The 25,411-nt window shown below is 37.6% G+C and overlaps 2 protein-coding genes across 17 annotated transcripts in view; one reads left to right on the plus strand and one right to left on the minus strand.

The window, feature by feature from the left end:
* Positions 1-8,911, minus strand: part of LOC135196064 (mediator of RNA polymerase II transcription subunit 20-like) — a 292,162-nt gene extending 283,251 nt beyond the window's left edge. Inside the window, exon 1 of one of the 3 annotated variants that reach the window (XM_064222527.1) lies at positions 8,696-8,911. In XM_064222527.1, coding sequence (XP_064078597.1) covers positions 8,696-8,709 — 14 coding nt within the window. In that variant the 5' untranslated portion in view covers positions 8,710-8,911. Of the gene's footprint in view, positions 1-8,482; positions 8,598-8,695 lie in introns of those variants that run through there. The other 2 variants (XM_064222525.1, XM_064222526.1) reach the window with 2 other exon arrangements.
* Positions 8,912-9,268: 357 nt separating this feature from the next.
* Positions 9,269-25,411, plus strand: part of LOC135196336 (trichohyalin-like) — a 515,728-nt gene continuing 499,585 nt past the window's right edge. For 7 of the 14 annotated variants that reach the window (XM_064223089.1, XM_064223084.1, XM_064223095.1 and 4 more), the window contains exon 1: positions 9,280-10,496. In XM_064223089.1, the coding sequence (XP_064079159.1) occupies positions 9,657-10,496 (840 nt within the window). In that variant the 5' untranslated portion in view covers positions 9,280-9,656. Of the gene's footprint in view, positions 10,497-25,411 lie in introns of all 14 variants that reach the window. The other 7 variants (XM_064223094.1, XM_064223097.1, XM_064223086.1 and 4 more) reach the window with 3 other exon arrangements.

Here is a 25,411-nt window from a genome sequence, read left to right on the forward strand (position 1 = left end):
AACCCCTTAATCAGGTGCATTGGCAAATTATGGCACCTCTTACTGCCATGCAAACACAAATAAGCCCAATTCCAATCCATGAAAATAGCACAAGTGAGTTCAGATGTACAAACTACTGGGAATATATGTTTATGAAAATGGTTACGAAATGATTGATAGGAGTGCAGTTCTGATTGGTATAACTGCAGCTATGAAAAAATCAGAAGTATCAATCACAATGAGGTGACATGATGGTCCTACATACAGTATGTCTTGTCTGCATTCCTCACCCTTAGGCATCCTCAGCAGGACTACAGAAGAGAACAATGTTATATTGTTAATTTTTTGTGCCAGTTGCCTATAATCTCATTTTCACAATTACTTTGTAAATGCCCATTGGCATCAACTTGCCCCTACCCATTACAACTGTAGAGCGTCCTCTATATTAATCTTTTATTTTACAATGTGTAAAACTACAACCACTACATGGACCCACAGTTTGCCTTTGACTACTGACAGTTACGACTCATCTTCACATGCATGAGACATGAGTGACCACATAAAAGTCTCATCTATAACTGGGGACATTGGGGTGCCTTTCATTCTATTGCATCAACTTTATACAATCAGTCATGTTATTTCACTTACACCTGACTCTTCTGTACCAATTAGCAAGCACACCTCTTCTTGCCCACACATCTCATAAGTCTACCTGCACATGACATGCAGTATTTGGTAGTGTGCATGCTTCTTTCAGAATGTGTTCATACTTCTTTCAGCACGTATGACTTATCCAATTTTCAAGATAACTCCTCTTAGCATCTGAGAGTTCCAATACTTCACAGAAGTATTACCACAGCACATGTTTCGAATGAGAGTGACATCATAAAAGCAGTGTTTTTTCAAACTCTTCCACTGTATGCACGAGGACAACTTTCCCTCTAATGCTAAGCACGGACTCTAAGGTACTGACAAATACAAAGACTCCTATTCTTGTACTACTCCAAACAGACTAATAATCCCTAGAGGATGCTGAATGCCCTTTAGCCTAGCACAGAAAGAAAATCTTACAGAAATCTCCCTCCACCAGCAACCAGAGACAATGACGACCTCTTCTACCAAAGCCCAGTCCATATCCATATCCAGCAGGTGCCTATCTCCAGAGCTTCTGGTCCCAATGACAATAAATAGTATCAGTGTCAGTTGTGTTCACGTCACTGCTTTATAGAAAGGCAAGATCAATGATGGAAAAAGGAGCTACTGAAAGAAGTGCCAAGAAACCTGCAAAGCTTCTAATGTTTGTTTGTAGTCCACAAGGCATGCCCTTTCAGATGGAGATGGTAGCCTCCACTTGCCTCTCAATTCAAAAGGACACATACATAGTTTGTGTTAACCAGAAATTGCAATAGTGTCCATGTACCATCTTTAACCTGAGATACAATGGCACCAGGTTGCATATATTGGAGGGATGAAAAAACATTCGCAATACTGGAATCTCTCTTAGATAAACAGACCCTTATCTACAAATGCTAGCTGGTTTGGTCACTGACAGTTTTAACAGGGTAGTTATACTTTAGAATGGTGTGAGGGAAGTCATCAGTCACTTGCCTAGGTGATGACTAATGCTTCAACTATAAGAATAAAAGTGGGGCAGATCAGAGGTTTATAGTATATCTATGGAAAATGTAATTTACTCTATAATAAAAATTGCAGATTTTTTCTACAAAGTATACAAAGTAAACCTTTGACTTATACAGGAGATCTACTTATCAAGTTGGGAGGTAGTCTAACAGCAAGGTTACAGAGGGCTTGTAATAAACAGAATGAGAATGAGGAAATTGCAATCAGTCAACACCCAGGAATGTCAGCTTTCCAGTCATGTAGGTACGTGTAACCTACGATATAGCCTAGAATGTACTGATGCAAAAGGCTGACAGGTCCTATTCACAAGAACAGTACAGTCTAGGAAGAGCTAGAATAATCTTTAAATACCACTGAAATATGGAAAGAACAGCACAGTACGTTTAATTCTGATCGAGCTTCCATTAAAAATAGAATTCTGCTGTATATATAACCCTCCCCAACCTGCTGTTTTAAGAAAGGCATAGGTTCTGTTAACGTTTGTGGATCACTAAATTTTCTGAGACCTAATTTTCAGGCTTATTTCAGGGGATTGCATCGTATGCAAAGTACATACGTATATATATGGCACGGCACATTTATTCTGCAGCATAAATGCCCATGCCAGGTTATATTTTGCATAAAAAAATTAGAATACATCATGTAGCTAGAGGTATCATTACATAAAATTTTCAGAGTATAATTTATATTTCTTTATGTATACAAACCAGAGCCTTTTATGTAAGAATATTCCCCAGTATGAGCAGGAAACAGTCACAGAAACTTAGTAACAATGCTGTAAAATGAAGGGAAGTGGGTGAGAAGGGAGGGACCTAAATTCCCCTTTTGAAACCCAGCACTTTTTCCTTTGGCATCTTCCAAAATTATAAAGGCAAGGCTAACACCTCTGGCTTGCATGAGTGTCCCATACATTGGATAAGTTGTATGCCCATTCGATTTTTCCCTTAATCGAGAAAGTTTCCTTTGAAACCTCTCTGTGCTTTCCAGCATTAACAAAGCAGTGCCGAAACACTGGACTAAATTTTGCAAATGAAAAATGAAAGCATTACAGTAAGGCTACTGACAGCTAAAATGCTAAGGTTTTTGAGACCAACAACTGCTGTTCTTTAGCACTACATCACTGAAGGTAGAGTAAGGTAAGTAAAAGTATGGCTAACCTAGACAGATGGTCAGAATCTGATAAAAAAACACTATAGCTGAGCTTAACCAAACACTTGCCTACTAAGGCAAGTGGTGTAAGGTTTACCGTAGGTGTTGTTGATCAAGTTTTTATATAAACCGATGGAATAGCCTTGGTATTGGAGCTAGTGTATTTTGAGGATACGCACAAGCTAAACTACTAGTGAATGGCCTAAGTCAGCCCAGCAAAGGCATAACTTTGGTAGCTAGGCCACACTCAACTGGTGTGGCAATTTATCCTACCCTAACATTAAGATACAAGTGCTGCAATACCTGGCTAAGTTTTTGAGTTGCTAAAGTAGTCTAACATAAAGGAACCAGTTCCTCTCTAACAGCGTAGCCTAACCTATATCCTAGACCTATTTTACTTTTTGGAAACCTTGAGGCAATACCAACTTTTCAGCAAATACATTTACCGTTTATTTTCATGGTTGACTGTTTCATGTACTTCTGACCATTATTGTTATATTACAAATCAAACTTTAGTTTGACCATTACGTATTGTTATTATTGCAAACCAATCTTTTGTTTTTAAGTAGAACTAACTGAATCTGAGGCTTAAGTAGCTTAAGTCAGTTGTTTTAATTTGAATTAATGCCCTTTGAATATGTAGCCAGTAGGGTAACTTAACATACGGATTTCTTCCCAAAAACATGATCAAGCATTCTTCTATCTATCTTGCATTTAATGATTTTTATTCTTATCTTGTGTTCTATGCTTTTAACTTAACATTAATGTTGGTGCAAACCAATTGTTTTTATTTTTCCCATACTTCCATTTGTTTTTATTTTTCCCCTACCCCTAAACAATATAGTATATCAATTAGGAAGGACCCTACTAGGAAATTGGTTTTTAAGCGCCTCTGCAATTACGGTCACTAACACCATCAATTATTGCACTGTCAAGTCAAGCTGAATTCTACAATTTCAAAATTCTAAAACCAATGACCCAAGCTACTCTAAAGAGTCAAGTATAGCTGGATCCGATGTTCAAATCCACCCAAGTTCTCAAATGATGGCTACTCATTAGGAGATTTATTTCACATTCATGCATCTAACAGGATATAACAATTCTTTCATTATGCCCAAAGGTATGCCATAAGGTATTTAGTCACAAAGTGAGTTATCTAATTTTTTCAATAACAAAGATGTTCACTATGAAAGTTTTATGTGTGACTATTTTAAGAATATTATATTAGTCAAATTTCCATAACATATCCTTGGTTAAGACATTAAAGCAACCCTTAGCCTAACAAAGTAGAAAGAACCTGAGTAAGAAACCACACCTTTGGAGTCAGGTTAGGATGAGGGGTTACCCACACACACCTCAGTTACCAAAGGACACCAAATCATTGGCTAAGTTAATTTAAGAAAGTCAAGTTGCTGTATCCTTGCTTTCCAGTCATTCATATTTCCCTCCCTGTCCAAAACCATAATCTTCTCTCCTCAACTGTTTCTATAAAAGGGTGCATTATATTGGTATAGGGTAAACAACTGCATGGCCTGGATCAACTCACCGACGATCACGGCATGCCACCCTCCGAAAAAGTACTATAACGCGTCCCAACACCGGAGATGGGCATCAGTCGCGACTTGTTGTTGGTGAGAGACGGAGCTAAAGACCTCTAATCTCCTTTCGAAGTAGGTATTTTTTCCAAAGTTAGAAATTAAGGCCAAATTTAAAGCATTAAACTTAGGGTAGTGAAAAGGGTGTCCAACATAGTGCAAATCTCACCAAAACGCTTTCGAAATTTTTACTTACGCTTAAATATCTTAGAAGATTGACGTCATCTAGATGTTTGTGGAGTCGCTTGTGTCAACAAACTTCCCATTTCCTGTGATAAATCTGCACACCACTTGTACCCATAGATGCTGGGGCACTTTCATCACAACAATCGGTCCCTAACCACGTTTTTAAGGAAACTACTGTTTTGGTAGAAGACGATGACGAAGCGTGCACTAGATAATTATTTAAATAAATAGTAAAACATCAATATTTTACATATTTATGATGATTAATTTGAAAATATTCGTTATTGAAAAAGTAACTCGATTCTGACTCAATTTTAAGTAATTATTTTTCGGAAATCAAACGTTCTTTTAAGCCCTGTATTATGACGTCACGACATCTTGACTTTCGTACCTATTGTAGATGAATTGCTATATACTCAACTTTTTTGCAGAACAGTTTACCAGTTATTCGTGCAATTGTTATAATCGTAATGCGCATATATATCTTTATTATTTACTTTTTGGATATATGAAGATGTTTTACTGCCGGATTACCGCCGTAGTGTGATGCAATCACTTTCGGTCCCCGGGCCTCTGTCTGTTTTCGCACCATAAGAAATTAATGGGGCCGAATTTGCAATGACCAGAAAGTCGTTAATAAAAGAGGAAAGTTAGCATTGAGGGGCATATGTTTTGATTGAGAAAAATACAAATTTATACAATACCTAGCTTGCAAAAAATACTTGATTACAAAAAACTTGATTGACAACTAAGCAGCATACCTACTATTGGTTTCAGAGACAGTGCAAGCACGTTTTTGGCAATATTTCTGTAACGAACACTTGTATCCGAACGAGATTTTGCTATAGTGCATTACACCCAGTGCCGTAATTTATAAGGGTAGTATTGTGAATCACTAATCGCAAAGAATAACGACACTTGTCCTTGTACCAAGAGACAAAAACTCCATTATCCAAAAATGGATACGAACACGCGAAAAAAGCTGCACCTACCCCCCCCCCCCCCCCCCCCCCCCCACCGCCAACCCTGTCCTTCCTTCCTTCGCCTTCCTTTCTCTCTCTCTCTGTTGCCAATTGGTATGTGTTCACCCTCCAAACTGGGTATAAGACTTACACAAAACGTGGAAATTGGTGAAATTAGCCTATGTATTGAAAGTATATAGTATACATAAATATTAAAGCAATTTTATCATTATTGAATTATTATGACAACTAGACTTCATGGAAACAGTTTATAATAATGCATCGACGTATGTATGAAGCTCCACTAATGTGGCAACGATGATTTTGCCATTCTTAGCATGCAAACATTAAAGGTTACATTTATTTCTGGCATACAGTTATTTAAAAAAATCAAAATACTAATATAGACTTAAATCAATGAGAAGTGCTAGCAACACACAAAAAGAAAAAAAAAAAAAAAAAAAAAAAAAAAATCATCCACTTATCCGTAGTCTGCTCCTCTATGGTTTTCGGCAGCCAAATGTACGACAAGGTTAGAAACATTGGATTGTATCTACTTTAGAAATATCTGTAATTTTTCGGGGTAATTTGGTTGCAAAAAAGGGGTAATAAGACATGAATTAAACAATTTGAAGTAACAAAGTAAAGTTGAACTAAATAATGAGTAAAGTAAACAATTAAGGGAATAAAACTTTGCAGTGTCGTCGTCTGCTGCTCGTAACTGTGTTTGTGGAGTGCACGCTTAGGAACCAGGAACAGCAACATGGTTCAAGTGCAATGTGGAGTGAATTAAGACCAAAATGTGTATAATAACAATCAAATAAGCACTGTGGAGTTTCAGTTGTGATGGTAGTAAGGATAAAACCACCAATTACGAGGTAAAAATGAATTCAATTCAAACCATGACCCCGGGAATAACAAGTTTCATACTTTCACTAATATAGGCAACAAAATGTTGTTTTATTGTGCTGATTACAACTGCAATCTTGAGTAAGATCAATAAACATTACATATATATGATAACATTGTTCAAATGAGTGCTGGGAAGGCTGGGAAAGATGGTGTCCATCCGTGACCAGACCTGTCCAGCCACAAGATAGCTGCCATATTGGATTTCAAAACTGCCTTGAAAACATATTTTACGAAGAGCGTCACATGCTTATTTTAGTTCGTATGGGGCTTTCATATATCACATTATGTTGACGAAACTTCAATCTTTTGAATGGTATGCTTAGAGTTGTAATTGCATTCTTGTTTCACCAATTAAATATCGAGTGAATAAGACCTGTCCAGCGTGATGATGGTGGATCGTCCGCGATTGTTTACCTTAATCAACGGTAAAACTGTAAGATACTACCATGCCACTCTAGTTTAGTAACTAGACCTACCAGTTCAGGAGCAAAATTGGTGCTGTGTTTAGTACCACTCCCTTAAGGATAAAGGTCAAAGCATAAAAGGATAGGAAATAATCATAAACATGAATAAAAAATGGTAAATGTTCTGGTTAATGACTGGTGGGAATCAGAACGTGGTAGTAGTGTACAGTTTTACATAAACAATCATTAGGGCAGCATACAGCAATGAATACTGAAGTCATCAAAAACATCAAAATCTAGGCTAGCCTCAGGAAAACTATAATTCACAAGTTTTTAAAAAATACAGGAATTATCGTAAATATCTTCTTTCCCACCGTTATCCCTACATTAAGGGGTCGGTTGCCTGATGCACCTTTCCTTACAACATTAGGGATGGTTTTATTTATAGTAATTATATTTACCATTATTATTAATTTCCTACAAAAGTTTATGAAAACTAGCTTAGGCCTAGATCACATTTATAAATTTCACTGAACTATATTGTAAAAACTGTGCTAGGCTAGTAGGCTGGGCTATGAAATTACTGATTAAGCCTAATGGCTGTAATTTAATATGATGAGCAAGACAAGCCTGAGTAAAACTTTATTTTAGTTGCGTAGCTGATTACCACCCTACGTTATGCTAGGGAGGTAAGATCTGGTTAGGTCAGGACCTGGCATTATGGGAAAGGTTATGTCCATTTATGTATGAGGAACCTGTCCTTGTCATTGATTGGCGGGAATGAGGCAGCACAACTAAAGTAAAGTCTTACCAGAGCCTGTGTAATTCACCTAAAGACATTGGCTATTAGGGTAAATGACCGAGCAGCGATATAGCGGCCACCCCTCTCAGAATGCAGCCACCTCCCGTAAAAATGCTTAAATTATGCCATTAGGGTAAAAAACCGCATGGTACAGGGGTGGCCCATGTACGATCAATGTGAACAACCCCAAGGAAAGTACATCATAACGCGTCCTGACACCGGAGTAGAGGTTTTGTAGAGGTCTTTAGCTCCGTTTCTCACCAACAACAAGTCGCGTCTGATGCCCATCTCCGATGTCAGGACGCGTTACAATGTACTTTTTTTGGGGTTGTACACATTGATCGTACATGGTCCGCCCCTGTACCATGCGGTTTTTTACCCTATTTTGTAATTTACGAGGAAACACTTACTTCAAGAGGAGCGTAGAATCTCGGTGTGCTGCCTGAATGGACCACAACTCTTACCTGATGCTCATGGGTGGCAACAATCCAGGATCGATGGCCGCTATGTCGCCAATTGGTCATTTACCCTAACTTAAGCTGTGGCGCTTAAAAATTGAAATGTAAAATTAGGCAAAAAGCCAAGGGCTGGGACCTATGAAGTCATTCAGAGGTGAAAATATTGAGACAATTGTTAGTAGAAGGTGAAAGTGAAAAGTAAGATGGGAGATAGACCAGCAATCCTAGGCCTAGGTCAGGCTAATAACGACCTGACATAGGCCTAAGCTCGACCTGGTATTAAGGCTAAGGCAACCACGTAAAATGGGGCCAGTTGAAATACTCAACGGGTAGGTATTGAACAAATATGCATCTAACAATACGCGTAATTACGTCTGTAGTTAACAAAGCCTACCAACGTCCATTTAGAGAGATATGGCCGGTCTCGAATAGGCACGGCAAAAAAATTGACACATGCCGGGTGTCTTCTGTCTCGCCATATTACGTAAATTTCACCGACAGGATTAGAGCAAACTGACAGAAACCGTAAATTCACGTAATATTATAGACTACCGTGTTGTATAAGACGCTCGTAATAGAAAATAGAGAACATTTTGTGTGTACTCACACAGTGACTCCCATGTTTGTTTATATTTTGACACCAATCTCGTTTGAGTAACAAAATATATCGTTTCTTGAATTGCCGCCTATAAAGAAGACAGATGATGCGTGGACAACCTAGTTGTCATTTAAATCAATCATACAAGAATTTGTGCTGCCTTTTTCACATGGTTATTCGAATATGTGGGCACCTATACAAGTAATTTTGTCGGTATAGATTATCTCAAATTTTATAGGTTATCGTATCCTTGGCAGCCAGTTCGCCAGTCGGCCGCCTATTGGGCAAAATGTGAACTGCTTTGGCGGTCTCCCCATTGCTGCTATCTGTTGGATTTACTGAGAACTAATCTCATCATTTCACCCACACAGTATTGCAACGGAGTTTATGATCCTCCTGTACTGCCGTTTTCTGCTGAATTAGAGCACGGCGTTCCGTTAAGGTTAGTAATTACCTCAGCAAACGAATAATCGTCATTGTGAGGTCAATTGCAATGTCTCAGTATTGAACAGGATATTGTTAAATCATATGAGTCTATGCAAGACAGACATTCAAGAACAAATCGTTGGCAACACTGATTGGCGTTCAGTGCGCCGGCCCACTACAGCTGCTGATGGGTAAAGGAGGTTGCCGTTCTTTTAATCTAAGTTTTCCATGGCGAGACGTCCCTGCTGCTTTTATATTATAACGGGTGTTAAAGTTTGCTATGCATGGTGATACAGATGAATTCAAGATGTGTTATAAACGATAAGAACGGAAGGGTGAGATGTGAGAAAAGGCGTGTCTGGTGAGCAGTGGGATCTCCCCTCATCCACATTGTGTACCATTGATCGCGGCCTGCAGTCACAGTAGTGTCCCCTCGGCCAGTAGTGCGAGAGGAGACAGTGATAGTTAGTGTTGTGGTGCGGTGATATGATGATGATGATGATGGCATCAGTGTGTAGTGAAAGGCAGTGATGATTATGGTGGGATGTCGCGCGACGTGTATGGCGGTGGTGGTGGGGGAGGAGGGGTGCCAAGTACCAGGTCGCCCCGATCCTCGCGCCGCGACCTGAGTAGTAACGACCCTTACTATCTGGACCAGGGCGGTCACCACCGCGCCCACAGCCCTCAACCTACAGCCGCTTCAGCAGCCGCTTCAGCAGCCGCGCGCCGTAGCAGATCGGCTACCCGCGCTGCCTCCCCCACCCTGGCGCTGGACCACGGTGGGCCATACATGGACCCCCACGCCACCATGGACGCGGACCGCCGTAGCGGATCAGCACCAGGATCTCACCACCGTAGCCGTAGCCAAAGTCGCAGTAACGTAGGACGTAACTATCACTCCTTGGACCGAGAGGCGCACGATCGCGAGTTTATGCCAATACGTGATCCTCGTGACCGCAGCATGGAGCGAGGAGCCATGGACATGCATGGTGTTCAGGGAGGGCACATGGCCCGAAGGGATAGATCTCTAGATCGCGGACCAATGCTCGAGGACGATCTCTACCGTGACCACCACTCGATGGGAAGGTCGCGAGCCAGCCCTAACCCGGACCTTAGCGGGCGGCATGGGGCGGGCAGTCTCGGGGGGATGGGAAGGGACGGTTATTTAGCCGAACTACAAGTGCACAATTCCGATCTCCAGAAGGAACTGGGGAATCTCAAAAAGGAACTGGAATTGACCAACCAGAAACTGGGCTCCTCCATGCACTCTATCAAGACCTTCTGGTCTCCCGAACTGAAGAAGGAGCGTGCCCTTAGGAAAGAGGAGAGTGCGAAGTACTCCCTCATCAACGATCAGCTCAAACTACTGAACTCGGAAAATCAGGTAGGGAACTTCTTCATTAATCATTTAGCATAATGCCGCCCTTACATCGATTGGAACATCGATTTGGCCTAGTACCATATTAGGGGAGTGTCTCCCATCTCGAAATAATAATAGTTTAAGATCTGTTGCTGTAAAATGCTGTAATGTATTATGTTCTTGCTTTTGATATGACTGGTAGAAAAATGTTAGGCATATATATATTAATATATATATATATATATATATATATATATATATATATATATATATATATATATATATTATATATATATATATGAACTTCATACAAAGATGTGTATACACATATGTGCTGAATACAATACACTGCATTGCTTTCATATTTGAATATGCATACATTCAGGCATTTTCACGTCTAAATATAAAGCTACTGTAGGTACTCATATCGTTTTTATGTGTGTGGGCGGATAGGTTGTATTCGTAAATACTAACAGGAAAGTCATGCAGTACAGTGACTAAGGAAGAGGCAGAATGTTGGTAGCTGCAGTTTTTCATTTTCCCATATACCTTATGCCTATAACAGGCGAATATAATATATATATATATATATATCTATATATATATATATATATATATATATGTATATATATATATATATATAGATTTATATATATGTGTGTGTGTGTGTGTGTGTGTGTGTGTGTGTGTGTGCGTGTGTGTGTGTATGAACATTGTTGTGATCGATACAGTCATTGTATAATCTTGAAAATATATGGTCTTATACTAAAAAGAACATTATATATTCCAACTGGAATAATTGTGGTAAGCAATATGTTAGCAATATGCTAATTTATTACTAGCCTACAGTGTTTGAATTCTTTCATCAAGAGTTATCACCGTGTCAGGAGATATTGTTGTTAATATTCACACACGGTGGCTTTAAGGTGAGAAGGACTTTGTCGTAGAAGACTCAGGACACAATTACTACATTTCACATCAGAAGACTCCAGACACTTTTAATTAAACGAATTGTGTTAGTAGTGCACCGAAATCATGCTCAAATGTATATAATAAAGATTCCGGCCCCAACATTACCGAATAACCATGTACAAAACTATTCAACACCGATAGCGGTATTTTTCATTTTCTATTTATTTACACTGGAAAAATTGCTTTAGAATTAATTAGCAGAGTATTTGAAAGTTAGAACGACCCACCCTGCTGAATGCCAGTAACCTGTTCCAGCCATTCCAGGGTGATGTTGCATAACCACTGGTGTGTATGTAGGCCTATGTTTATTACTGAATATTAGGCTAGAAGATAATACTGCTCGTTATTTAAGTGGAAGCTTCTTGAGATGAAAACCCTAAATGTGTTTGATAAATGTTGTGTCTTTTGCTAAGAACAATAAGGAGCGGAGCTAAAGAAAAAAAAATAATTTTTTACCGACAGATATTGCATGTGACTGTGCCGCTTTAACACTTATGTTTACATATACAGACGCATTCAATCAACGCACCCAAGTAAGTCAACAGAACGACCCTGACAATCGCCCGAGATAAATTGCTAAAAGCAGCTCTGCCGTGATGAGGTGAGACTAGAATAATTTGACTGAGAGCCATGCAGCTGTAAGATATCTGCAGCCCAGCTTCTATCTTGAACTTTGGATATTTGCTCAAGTAGGCTGAATCATTTATTATTTTTTTTCTTTTCACTTTTCCTTTATTTGTTTTTCTGTAGTCTTTCACTTGCTTCAGGCATACTAATTGTATCAAAGGATTGCATAAAAACAGTAATAAAAGTTAAGACACTGGTGAGGAACTTGTATTGTACATAAAAGTTCCCGTACTTTGTACTAAAAAATTCAATATTATATTATATATATTATATATATATCATATATAATATATATATATATAATGTGTGTGTATTGTATTGTATTGTATGTATTTACATATGTGTGTGTGTGTGTGAGAGAGAGAGAGAGAGAGGAGAGAGAGAGAGAGAGAGAGAGAGGAGAGAGAAAAGATTTGTCTTCATGACCGGAAGGTGTCGGGTTTACTCCATCGGTTAGGGCTCGTGTTCTGTTTAGGACTGGACTGAGTATGGTTAGTTTACTGCAGAATCCAATCTGCTTTGTTGACATAAATAGAGAATTAGCCTTTGTCCGTAGCATTTCAACTGTGATGGTTCGCATCCAAGGTAGATAGAAGCATGGTACTAACAAAGTCATCCAAAAGGGCCAGCTGAAAGAAATGGGAGAATTTCACCCTGTAGAGCCACTCCCTTTTGTAAGAAAGATATACGAATATATATATATATATATATATATATATATATATATATATATATATATATATATGTGTGTGTGTGTGTGTGTGTGTGTGTGTGTGTGTGTGTGTGTGTGTATCAGTGTATGTCATAGGCTATCCCTTAGCCTTTTAGTACTGCTATAATTGGAAGGCTGCTCTGTCTGGATGCCAACAACTGACTGGGATCTTTATCTGGTGATGTTTTATTAGTTTTAGTTTTATAATCGTTTTAATTATGCTTCAGAGTGGCCATCTTCCATGTGGTCTAATCTAACAGCTGAATTCCATAAGGGCTTTGTATTGAATCTCCCCCTTGATATTGTGTGTTTTGCTCTCTTTTTAAAGCTTCAACATACATTTTATGTAAAGTTGCAGTGTTGCCACAGTGCCTAGGACCAGAGGTCCTTCATTTTTCTGACTTTAACACTTTTGAATGGACTTCATGGCAGTAGCGTTAACACTTTTAAATGGACTTCATGGCAGTAGCATTAACACTTTTAAATGGACTTCATGGCAGTATTATTGATGCTGATGTATTTGAGATTGAGAGAGTCCTTAGCACGTCTTTAAACCATCTTGTACCATGACCACAGTTTTTCTGACCAGTAACTCGTGTATGTATTAAAGATATTTCAATGTGAAGTGTTCTTTATTTATTTGGTATTAATAGATTTCTGTCTTTTTTACATGGATTTGGCATATTTTTAATAAATAGAAAAGATGAAGATTCATGGTAATTTACATAATGGAGACTAATTAGGTCAAGTGCTTTTGGATTTTTAATTTCTTCTTATAGACCGTATCTCTCTCTCTCTCTCTCTCTCTCTCTATATATATATATATATATATACATATATATATATATATGTATATATATATATATGTATATATATATATATATATACATACATACATACATACATACATACATACATACATACATACATACATACATACATACTTAAGTAGCAAGGGCCTTGATACTTGCCACTTTCAATTCCAGTAGCACACAGAAATCCCTAAGTTATGGTAATTGAGTTTGAATAATTTGTCTTGACTTTGAGTGCTGCTTATGACATTGTTAATAAACTTATCCTTGAATTCTTAACTAATAGATTCCTTATGCAGATGATGCTACTCTCTTTGCATTGATGCCATATGATGAGTAATAGTCTTGAGAAGGCTAAATCTTTTGACCTAAACTGAAATCTAAGAATGTCATTGTTATTCTAGGACAATGTATCCCTTCAGTATAGTTTCATTAATCACACACAACTCGTTTAGAAATAAATATCGTCCATGATTGCACATTCATTTTAAGAAACGTATCCAGTCAGTCTCTCTCTCTCTCTCTCTCTCTCTCTCTCTCTCTCTCTCTCTCTCTCTCTCTCTCTCTCTCTAAGTTTAGTGACTGGAAACTAATTTGGCTAAGTCAAGTGGATATGGTTTTTCATTCTATTCAATGCTGTACAGCTATCAAAGCCTTTGCATTGGTTTTTAATTAACGGCTAAATATACTTTGTGATTATGAAACACACACATACACACACGCACGCACACATATTTGTATATATGTATATATTTTATATACATATGTATACATACACACATATATACATATACATATACTTTAGGCAATTGCCGTTGTAATACGTTCTCAATTTAATGCTATACTTTCGACTTTAAATCATGTAAATAGTCTGCCGATTACAATGCTCGAAAAATCAACCAAGATGATATCCTAAAAATGTTTCACATATTTTATGCATACTATTTGAAGGTGATCTGACGTTTCTGTTAGGCCTTTTGGGGTTTCATCAAAAGTTTTAAAGTAGGCAGCTACTTTTACAAGCTCGATTACAAGTCTTATCATCTAATTTTAAGGTTTTAAAGTTACGCCGACAAATCTGAAAATGCGGGTCGTCAAATTTTATTTCAGTAGCCCTCCGTAAATGTAGTGCCTTTTATATATATATATATATATATATATATATATATATATATATATATATATATATATATATATATATATATATATATATATATATATATATACTTATGGACAACCGGATCATTATGTTAACAGACTTATCTGTCTCAGCTGTTCTTGACAGATGTCTTGTTTTTCTCTATGTTGGCCATTCAATGCTTCAGCAGTTGCCTCTTTCAGATACATTCATAATCTGACTTAACTGTTGTATATTATTGAGACCAGCACAGAACACCTCTTTTCCCACTCTAGTATTCCTTTGAAATTCGCTCTTACTGTCGGATCATCACTTTTGAAGCTGTTGATAAAGATGGAGCTGTTTTTGATTGCATCTCTTGGGCAACAAAGATTCCTAAATGTATGACCATCTGTGATGTTTTACACAGTGGTTGCTCTGACTTGTGATAGATGAATGGAGGTTTAGTTTCCATCTCTTTAACTTCAGTTGGTTCAGGTGCCCAACGTTCCTTTTCAATAGTCTGAAGTATTCATGCACTTGCTTTCATTTTACTGTAATACCCGACTGAATTTTGTTTCTAATTCCGCAATCTTCTTCTCTGTAAACACTCACACTAAAGAAAAAGGCACACATGCACACATATCACTGACTGGGCGTTGTCTGTTGTAAATGAGCATTATGACAGTCACTGCCACATTCACACCAATTGCTGAATCTTGGCTGAAGCAGGCCCTGTGTGGTAAAACATCCAGAACATTAATTCTTTCATATATGTTCATAAACGACTCATCAGCAGCGTGTCAATATATATATATATATATATATATATATATATATATATATATATATATATATATATATATATACATACACTCTACACTCAGATCAAGTATGTGAGAGTATGTAAGTGTAATTATGATCTGTTTATAAATACCTCGTTTACCTTTCGTCTTAAGATTGTATTATCGGACATCTCCATCGGCTTTCGTGTATGAAAAAGTACAATTTTTAGAACTCTACGATCAAACTAGCCTAGTTTTGTCAGGATTCCTTTAGCCTATTAATAGTTAGGCGTGTGAAGTACTCGCCCAGAAAATTCTTGTCAATGCATCGGTAAGGTTTCGCATGTATATTTATTATTGTAGAAGGAGCTTTTCGTAAGTTTTTTTTTTATGGGGGCGGGGTTTTTTGTTATTTTTATAGCGAGAGAGAGAGAGAGAGAGAACCAGAAAACCTCATATACATTTGAAATCTCCAGTAATACTAGTCTGCTTTTTGTGTAAAATTACTTGTTAATGTCACTGATATTAGTTGATGCACTTTTTTTGTCACTTAAAGGAAGTTGTAAGGGAAAATGTTAGGATAGGCCTCCGTCCTTGTTTTAGAAGTATAAATGGCATATTTTTGTGTATAAAATCGATGACTTATGGAAATGAAGCTGACCGTTTTAACATAATTTCGATATTGAAAATATGGAAGCCATAGATTAGCGAAAATGATTATTCATTAATAAACCATGAGCAATATTTATAAGTCTTCTGAAGTTTGCTCTGTCATAATGCATATATACCTATTATAGGGAACCGAGTGAATTTTGCACTTGACAAAAGTGTTTTGAAAAACCTGCTGCAATTCAGTATAAACTTGACAGTTTTCTCATGGAGATTTATTAATTTTCTTTATCAAATCCTTGAATGCATAAATAGGCATTCATGATAATCACAGTAACTCTGCTCTTTAAAACTAGAAGCTGCTGAGTCTAGATTCCGTGTGTGATGGTTTTCGGCGCTGCGCACTTGAGTAGATGATTGTAATTTGTAGACATAAACGTGACCAGTCCCCGTAGTGGGGTAGTGCCGTCAGTGCACCTCATGCGGTGCAATGTAGACATTACTTATGGTTCTTTGCAGCGTGCCTTCGGTCCCTAGCTGCAACCCCTTTCGTTCTTTCTACTGTACCTCCTTTCATATTCTTTTTCTTCCATCTGACTTTCCACCCTCTTCTAACAATTGTTTCATAGTGCAGTTGCGAGGTTTTCCTCCTGTTACACCTATCAACCCTTTTACTGTGTCAGTTCCCGTTTCAACGCTGAATGGCCTCATAGCTCCCAGAGCTTGGCCTTTGGCCTAAATTCCTTATTCAATTCAATTCAATGACTGTGACCAGCAATGATTACCTTTTATCGTCACCAAGCATTCTTGAACATTGAAGTTGGTTGTTAAGCTGTCTGTCTGCGAAGTTGCTCTGTATTTTCCTAGCAGTTTTTTTTCCATATCTTAAGTGGTAAGTAAGTATTTCCATATGGTATCAATCTAATAGTCTCTCCGTATGACAGTAAGCAATTCCATTAGCTGAGTATCTCTGTACTTGGCAAGCGGATAGATAGATGCCTTCGTTACGAATGCAATTCCCTAACAACGCTGCACAGTGCACTTTTCCTTTGTGGCTGGGCGATGAAATACTGAGCGAGAGCTTAACGAGCTATGTTAATGAAACGCACGTGGGGATGTATTTCTCCTGTCGGCTGCAGCTCTTATCTTTGACGGGATGTCGTTGTTCATTTGTCTGCACTTTACAAGTTACATTTTTTTCTCTGCTTTGACTTATTTTCAGTACATAATAAATATTTCAGCACTATTTTGACGTATTTTCAATATAGGATAAATATTGCATCTCTACTTTGACGTATTTTCAATACAGGATAAATATGTCTGACAGTATTATCCGATTGAAGAGATTTCATAGTTAATAGGTAATTCGGGAGCCATTTTGAAGTATAGCATGCTTTTCGTTGCGGGTATTCTCATTCTGACAGATGTTTTTTTTTATTATAATTATATATAAGCGAGGTAAAAGCCTATTCTTGATGAAAATGACCATCTCTGATGGGTATTTAGCTCCTGAATATAGGTATTTTATAGATGATGATTTGCCCTTCAGTCGAGTATTTTCTAAGTGAACCGTGGATAATTTTGAAGAACATTATGAATTTAGTCTTAACTATTATAACGAGTTTTTCCTAAATGAAGCTGTGTAGCTCTAATATGTATTTTGTCATTAGTACTGAACAAATTCAGTAAATTAGGATTGGATTTTTGTTAGGAGATTTATCATTTTGAAAGACATCATCTTGTTAGTAAAGGATAACCTGAAAGGCATTTTCTCAATGATGTCAGTGTTGACGGATATTCTTTCCTTCTTAAAGACTATATCGTATCATAAGCTGCAATGCGACTATATGCTTATTAATGCTGTCAGGTTCTAGGCATCACGCTTGCGCGCACACGCACCATGTAGTGGATAATAAGAGAGAAAGAGATTGAGTATGCATGTATTTACAACCAAGCCAGTTGTCTGGCAATTGCTCAAGCAAAATAAGATGAAAGTTAGTCGAAAATCATTTAAGGATATAAGGAAAGCGAAATGAATGCAGTGAAGTGGTAGTAAAATTTCATTTGTATTCATGAAGTTCATTTGAAATTGAAAGACATAAGGTTTCAGGATGTATCCTGTACTGTGCCACACCACAGTTACAATGCTCTGCGAAAATTGCCCATAAAATGTGTGCAAGATCTCCCTCGAACTCAATACATACATACATTCATATATATAGAAAGATAGACTGATAGATAGGCACAACTTTTTTTCTAATATTCAAGTTACCATTTGGTCACAGTTTAGCGGAATGGCAACATATAACTACAGCTGTTTTAACGGATAAGGAGAGTTGGTCTTCCGGGTTTAATACACTTATCTCTCCCATAAGCTGCCAGAATATAAAAACATGACTATTTTCCTATCATATTTACCAAGGGTTACTCATGGCAGGCTTTACCACGCAAACGGTGGTTTTGCCGAGTTAATGTCAAGTCGCTTAGATTAAAGGTTGTGGAACTTTAGCAGAGAAGAAGAAGGAGGAGGAGGAGGAAAAGAAGGAGAAGCCTTTTGAGTACAACACCTGCTTTTCGTAACTCTGATTACGCGGCCGTCTGCTCGTGACGCCTCTGCGAAATTTCAAGTGCTGGAGGCGGGAGGGGAGGGGTGGTGGATTGGGGGGGGGATTCAAACAAGGCCTCTTTCATGGGAAGTTTATGCCTTCTCTTTTAGGCTTTTCACTTTTCGTTTAACTCGGTGTGGATGTAAGTTTGGTTTTCCTGTGTTATAATTCATGTCTTCAAGGTGGTTTTTACACTACAGGAATTTTATTTGTTGAGATGTCTTAAAAATAAGAAACAGGATGGTGCGTCATTACACTATAGTAACATTTACCAGGTATTTTTTTATTACAATTGAACACATACATCTTTATTTCTTAAAATTACTTGGTGCGTCCTTCTTTTATGTATTGTTTTTGTACGGATTTACGATGTGTGAAAATTATTTAAAGATTATGATATATTTAAGTTTAGATCCAGTTAATACGCCATTTCAAGGAATTATCAGTCAGTAAGCCACTTCATCTTTAAACTCTGGTAACAAGCCGTAACCGAGTATGCGTACGAGAGAGAGAGAGAGGAGGAGGTGGTGGTGGTGGTGGTGGTGGTGGTGGAGGTGGTGGTGGAGGAGGTTGGGGGACGGGGAGCGGGAAAGCATTTAGGGGACCTCTGGGAATTGCTTCATTTTACTCGTTTAGTGACAAAGACGAAGTCCTTAGTTGTTCCAATTTTCATGTGCTTGTGATTACAGAGTTTACCGTCATGTTCTTCACACAAAAACATCCATCCATACATACATACATACATACATACATACATATATATATATATATATATATATATATATATATATATATATATATTTGTGTGTGTGCGTATGTGTTTATATATATATATACTACATACATCATATACATATATATATATATATATATATATACATATATATATAATATACATATATATATATATATATATATATATATATAATATATATATGTATATATTATTATTATTGTTATTATTATTATTATTCAGAAGGTGAGCCCTATTCATATGGGGGTGCATTTGACTTCAAATTCATGCTTCCAAAGGATATGGCGTTCATTAGGAAGTAAGAAAAGGTAAAGAAAAAATCCAGAAAGATCTCACTTATTAAAAAGAAAAAATAAATGAGTAAATTAGTAAATAGGTAAAAATGTATTATGATACATACGTACATACATACATACACAGTTATCCTTTGTGTCTTGCTCTTGTACACAGCGTGTTCATCAGTTGCATTTTTGTCTTGAAATAGGAAGATTCATATTTATACTGACACCAATTAACTTGTCGTAAGGTGAGAGCACAGGTCAGTGTGGAGCCTCCTTAATCGAAGGTAATGAAATCTTGGACTCTCAGATTTCACTGATTTCACTAAGATTTCGACTTGGTGTCAGTTGTGTCTGGATCTGTTATCGTGCTTAGCTTCTTCTCTCCTTTTATTCTTTCCTTTATTACTTATTTACAGGTCACGACTTGGTAATTATTCAAAATTCCTGGTAAATCTGCATGATTACTTAATGCTAGAAAGCCTAAATTACGTGAACTTGATTATGCAAAATTGCCCTTAAATTTGATTAATTTGACGTACCCTTCCACACTTTTACTGTACATGCTAGTAGTATTGCATATTTAGGGGTAATTATGTATGATTACGAATTCCTCACATTTACTTAACACATGCAATGGGAACTTCAAGATGTGGGAGTTTGTGAAATGGACGTAAATCGAATGTATGAAAGTTGAAACATTCTGAAATGGACCGGATGAGGCATTTAAAGGTGAAAACACTATGAAGTGTTCCCGGATTGGACACAAAGGAATAGAGAAGCTCTGAGACGCAAATCGATTACTAAACGCAGAGAAGTAAAGACCTTCTGAAATGATGTATACGAAAGAAGTGGAGGCATTCAGAAGTGTGAATCGATTAAATGTGAATAGCTATATAGAGAGAAGAGAATGCTTCCAGAAACATGCACACTGATCATGAATTAATGGGAAATTTCTGTATTGTGTATAAAGCGAAAGTAAAAATGTAACCTAAAATGTATATGTATATACGTAGTTCGCTCCAGAAGAAAGGTAGGAAGAGACTTGCAAGAGTTGAATGCCTCGTGAAGTGGTGGGAACAAACGTGTAAAGTGATTAAGAGCAACCTCTGAGCAGAGAACCTGAAGTAGACAGTTTTAGAACGTATGAAGTTTGTTGATGATGTAAAAGGTTTTTACTGTATTAGTTTTAGTTATGGCTGTGATTATATACGAGCTTAAGACAGTGCTTCTATAGAAGAGAAGGCAAATTACATTCTGTTGCCAAATCCGATCAAATAACAACAAGAGAGAAAACGACAAAACAAATAAAAAAACAAGTATTTGTATACAATCATATCCACGAAAAAGATCAGAGAATAAGATACTGCATGTCCATAATAGGAACATTGATTACCACGGATGTTTTCATTAAAGTACTCTCCAGCGTGGAATTAAACTTAGCAGATCTAATTACGCCCACCATACCAGTTGAGTCTATTTAAGGAAACGCCATATTCTGCTGTCATTCATCACTCCTCGACTCGGAATTTAAATTGACTTGAATCTCAACCAAGTGTTCTCTGCCTATAGGACTGTGTGTGTGTGTGTGTGTGTGTGTGTGTGTGTGTGTGTGTGTGTGTGAATAGGGACCGAGGATCATCTTGAACTTCTTTTAAGCACTTATCCTTCATTCAAGGAGTGGATAAGTCTTGGGGGCCGAAAGGTGGGGAGGCCAACCGAGCTCTTATCCGCACCTCTTGTGTCTCCTCTCGTTTTCTTCAGAGCAAGCTTTAGCAGTCGTCTCGGCTTAGCTAAACACAAATCGTTGAACCTTTGATATCATTTATGTTACGGTAGTTAGTAGCAGTTTTGTTGTGTTTATAATATTAGCCTCCTTTGTCATCTATCTAGCCTTGGTTGAATATATATTGGGATAATTGACGTTATTTTTAGGACAAGGCTCTACAGTATTGCGAATAAATGTTTGAAAATACGTTAAAAGTGTTATTAGAAGCAAAAATGACAAAATGGCTATAGAAGTTATAGGCTGAAAAAATCAAAACTGGCGACTTAAGTACTATGACTACCATGTTTTCCACATATCATTAAAATACATTGATGTCCTTTCTTATGCTTATTCGAACTCCAGTCCTCTGAATAGGAGCTTAAATCGTAGGCGTCCTCAAAACTCGTACTATGCAAAATTAAGGTTTTTTTTTTTAAGTTTTTATAATGGCAAAATGAACGATTTTAAGTGTGTATATTAACGAAATGAAGGATTTTTACGTTTATGCATAGGGAAAATGAAAGTGTTAATAATGAAGGTTTTTACCCTTTATATTGGCAAAAGGATTTTTTTTTGCGTTTATATTGTTTTCCCTCTGCTGGTCTACGTAAATGTCGTGTTTGTTGTTTTCAATCCATAACGAATCGTCTTCATTTTAACATTCTTTTCATAAGCAGCTGCAAAAAGTCTCTCTCTCTCTCTCTCTCTCTCTCTCTCTCTCTCTCTCTCTCTCTCTCTCTCTCTCTCTCTTTGTTTGAAACCAGGAATTTCATCTCTAATTCGGTTTGTTGAAGATAATTAGCTTACTCTTTAGCTGATATTTCTCTTATAATGCCAGTGGATGCGGGAAGTTCCACTGTGTGTGTGTGTGTGTGTGCCAAGGACTGATCTGGCTCAGTAGTGTTGGCTTTTACTCTTTGTGAAATCCTTCAACTTTCAGTCTTGTGAAGAGCTTTAGATATTATAAAAGATGTAAACCTCTTTATTGTGTCAATGGTTTGAATAATAATACGATATTTTTACTTCTCGGTTAATTTATTTCGTCGCAGCTTGCAGTGAATAGCTTATTATTACTTTTTAATTTTCGTTATTACATGGCCATCCTTGAGTTTTGTGCACTGAAGGGAAATCTAAGCTCTTTATTCTTCTTCTTTGAGAAATATTTTCTTAAATGAGTTCTTTTTCTTTCCATTGAATCTGGATCAATGATTAACCTCTTATACACAAAACTTCCATAGCCGAGTAGTAGTTTTATACTCTTACACGAAAGACCGATCATAAGCTCTAGCCCATTTGAATATGCTGCTCCAATCACTATCTTAAACGCTCACTCGATCCCCATCCCCTTGGAGGTTAAGGAACTCTCGATGTAACACCTCTGCTCCAATTTCACAGTCTCTCCACAGGACTGAACCCTCCAAAATTAGATTTCGTTACTCATTGCTCCAATTTTAGTTTGTTACCTTAATTCCTTGAAATAATTTCCCTTCCTGTGTTTTAAGTGACACGCTGGCTCAATTCAGTTATAGAATTGAATCCATGGTGTGCCATCATTTTGTGTTGTAACTTTTATTTTACCATTTAATAGCTCGTTATCTTAATCTTCTTTGGGCTTGCCCATTGATGGAACATGAAATATTGCTGATTCTCTTCATAGTTGATCATGCTTGAGGATAAACAAGTCATTTTTATCCGATTGCTCTGCCCTTCACGACATTCTCCCAAATCCTCCCGTAGGTTAGTGCCGTTAGTGCATCTCGTGTGGTGCACTGTAGGCGACTTACCACCCCCTCTTAACAATTGTTTCATAGTGCAACTGCGAGGTTTTCCTCCAGTGACACCTTTCAGACCTTCTTATCTCAAATTTCCTTTTCAGCGCTGAATGACCTCATAGCTCCCAGTTCTTGGCCTTTTGCCTAAAATCTATATTCTATTCTATTATCCCAATTTCTGCCGGTGTTCCGCCAGGCATCAGTTTTTCGTTTGTTCGGTTATTTGATCGATTATGGGAGTGTGGGCTGTTGTCTGTCTCTCTGGTGTTGTAGTAATATCTGTGCCCATCGTGTCATTTTGAGAGTCTTGTTTACGAAGATGTGATGGCAGAAGGACCCCCCATCCGCATTCTCCATCTCCCCCTCCCCCACCCCCACGAGTGCATTTAACTATTAACTGATGAGTTCAGAGTGCATTTTTTTTCTACATAAGACATGGAGTGAAAGATGGTCTGTTGGGGTGTTAGTTTCTTGCTTCAGAAATTGTTGAATAGAAGAAAAGTGGCCTACACCTTCACAATGAAAATAATGTTATTTTTTGTTACGAATGAGCATTTTCAGTGGAACATTCTCTCTCTCTCTCTCTCTCTCTCTCTCTCTCTCTCTCTCTCTCTCAACTGGCAACCAAGAGGCTGTAGAATCCATATTTGACATCCTTGTGTAGGAGCTGACTCATCTCCTGCGCCTGTTGAGAGATATCACTTATCTCTCCCAAGGTTATTGATTTATGAGATAATAGAGAGAGAAGCCGAGAATCACGTACTTTTGTGGTCTGCAGCATTCTCGATTGCGAAATATTCCTCCTTTCCATTTTGGGTTTTTCTTTTGTTTCTTTGAGACTATGTCGAGCTACCAATATGTCTTCTCCTTTTTTTTGTATTTAGTTATTCAAATTTGAATGTTTACCAAAGTCTTTTTGCATAACGGCATTTCTATTAAAGTTTGTAATTGCGTATGCGTGGCACTAATCGGATTTTTCATCTCTCCGTGTACCGAGTGCCTTTTGTTTATTTTCCCCCTATGTTTATTGTTATCAGACAGTAATAGAAGGCCTGTATGCTTGCCTCCAACGTTCGTGTTACGTTAACTCGTTGTTGACATTTACCAGTCAGAGTATGTAAAGTTTTTGTTGATGAGAAAGATATGTTAGTTCTTCACGTTGCAGTGTCATCTAATAATGTAATTCTTGAATTTCAAGTCAGCGGCCCCAGTGGGCTTGTTTCATATGAATAGGGTTCATCTTCTGAATAGTAATACTAATAATAATGATTTAGGAAGCCACAGTCAAATATTGTTCTCAGTTGGGCAGAGAATAAAACAATCGACCTGCACTGAAAGGTAGGTATATATAAAAGCCAATAAATTGGCCAATTTAAGTGCAAAGAACACAGCGAAGTGAAAAAGCCAAAAGCGCGTCGGTTAAGGGCACGCTTGGAGTATCAGATAACATATTATGGCATTCCAACGCTCAAACGTCCCTTTCAGAATCCCACCTCCCTCACGGCTCGCGGCGGCGGGTTTCCGAGTACATGCACGGTCTTGCCGGGTTCACCTTTGGCATTTGGAATGCTCTCAGATATTGTTGTTAGTGTTTGTTTGCTGATTTATGAAGCAACGTTCATGTTTGATTTTGATTTGGTTGAACGGTTTTTGTAATTTGGTTTTGAGGGAGGGGGATGGGGGGGTGGAGGGCGTCGCAATTATCTTTGGTGCGCAAAGATGAAAGGCGGAAAAGGTTATCCTTGTCCCATTAGTCGAACCATAGTGTATTTTTTTTATGCTTTAATCAGTTTGAAAGAATCGTGGTATTATCAAGTTTTTTTTTTTTATTAATGTTGACGGTATTGCTGACAGCAACTAGTAACAGGAACAATTAAGTTTTTCATTCATATATTTTCAAGTGCCTGTTATATTTATTAAGTGTTATACTTCTGCCATTAACCAGCTGCCCTTCTCCTCCCAAGGTGACCTATGCAGTGGGGTAGAGAGTCGACAGTTGCAGGTTGCTCGCAGGGTGGGGAGAGAGAGAGAGAGAGAGAGAGAGAGAGAGAGAGAGAGAGAGAGAGAGAGATTTAGTAGTAGATGTATATAAGTCCTCATTGGTCTTTAAAAAATGTATGACATCAA

The sequence above is a fragment of the Macrobrachium nipponense genome, chromosome 17 (assembly GCF_015104395.2).
Source record: "Macrobrachium nipponense isolate FS-2020 chromosome 17, ASM1510439v2, whole genome shotgun sequence".
In the NCBI taxonomy this organism is placed as follows: Eukaryota; Metazoa; Arthropoda; class Malacostraca; order Decapoda; family Palaemonidae; genus Macrobrachium; species Macrobrachium nipponense.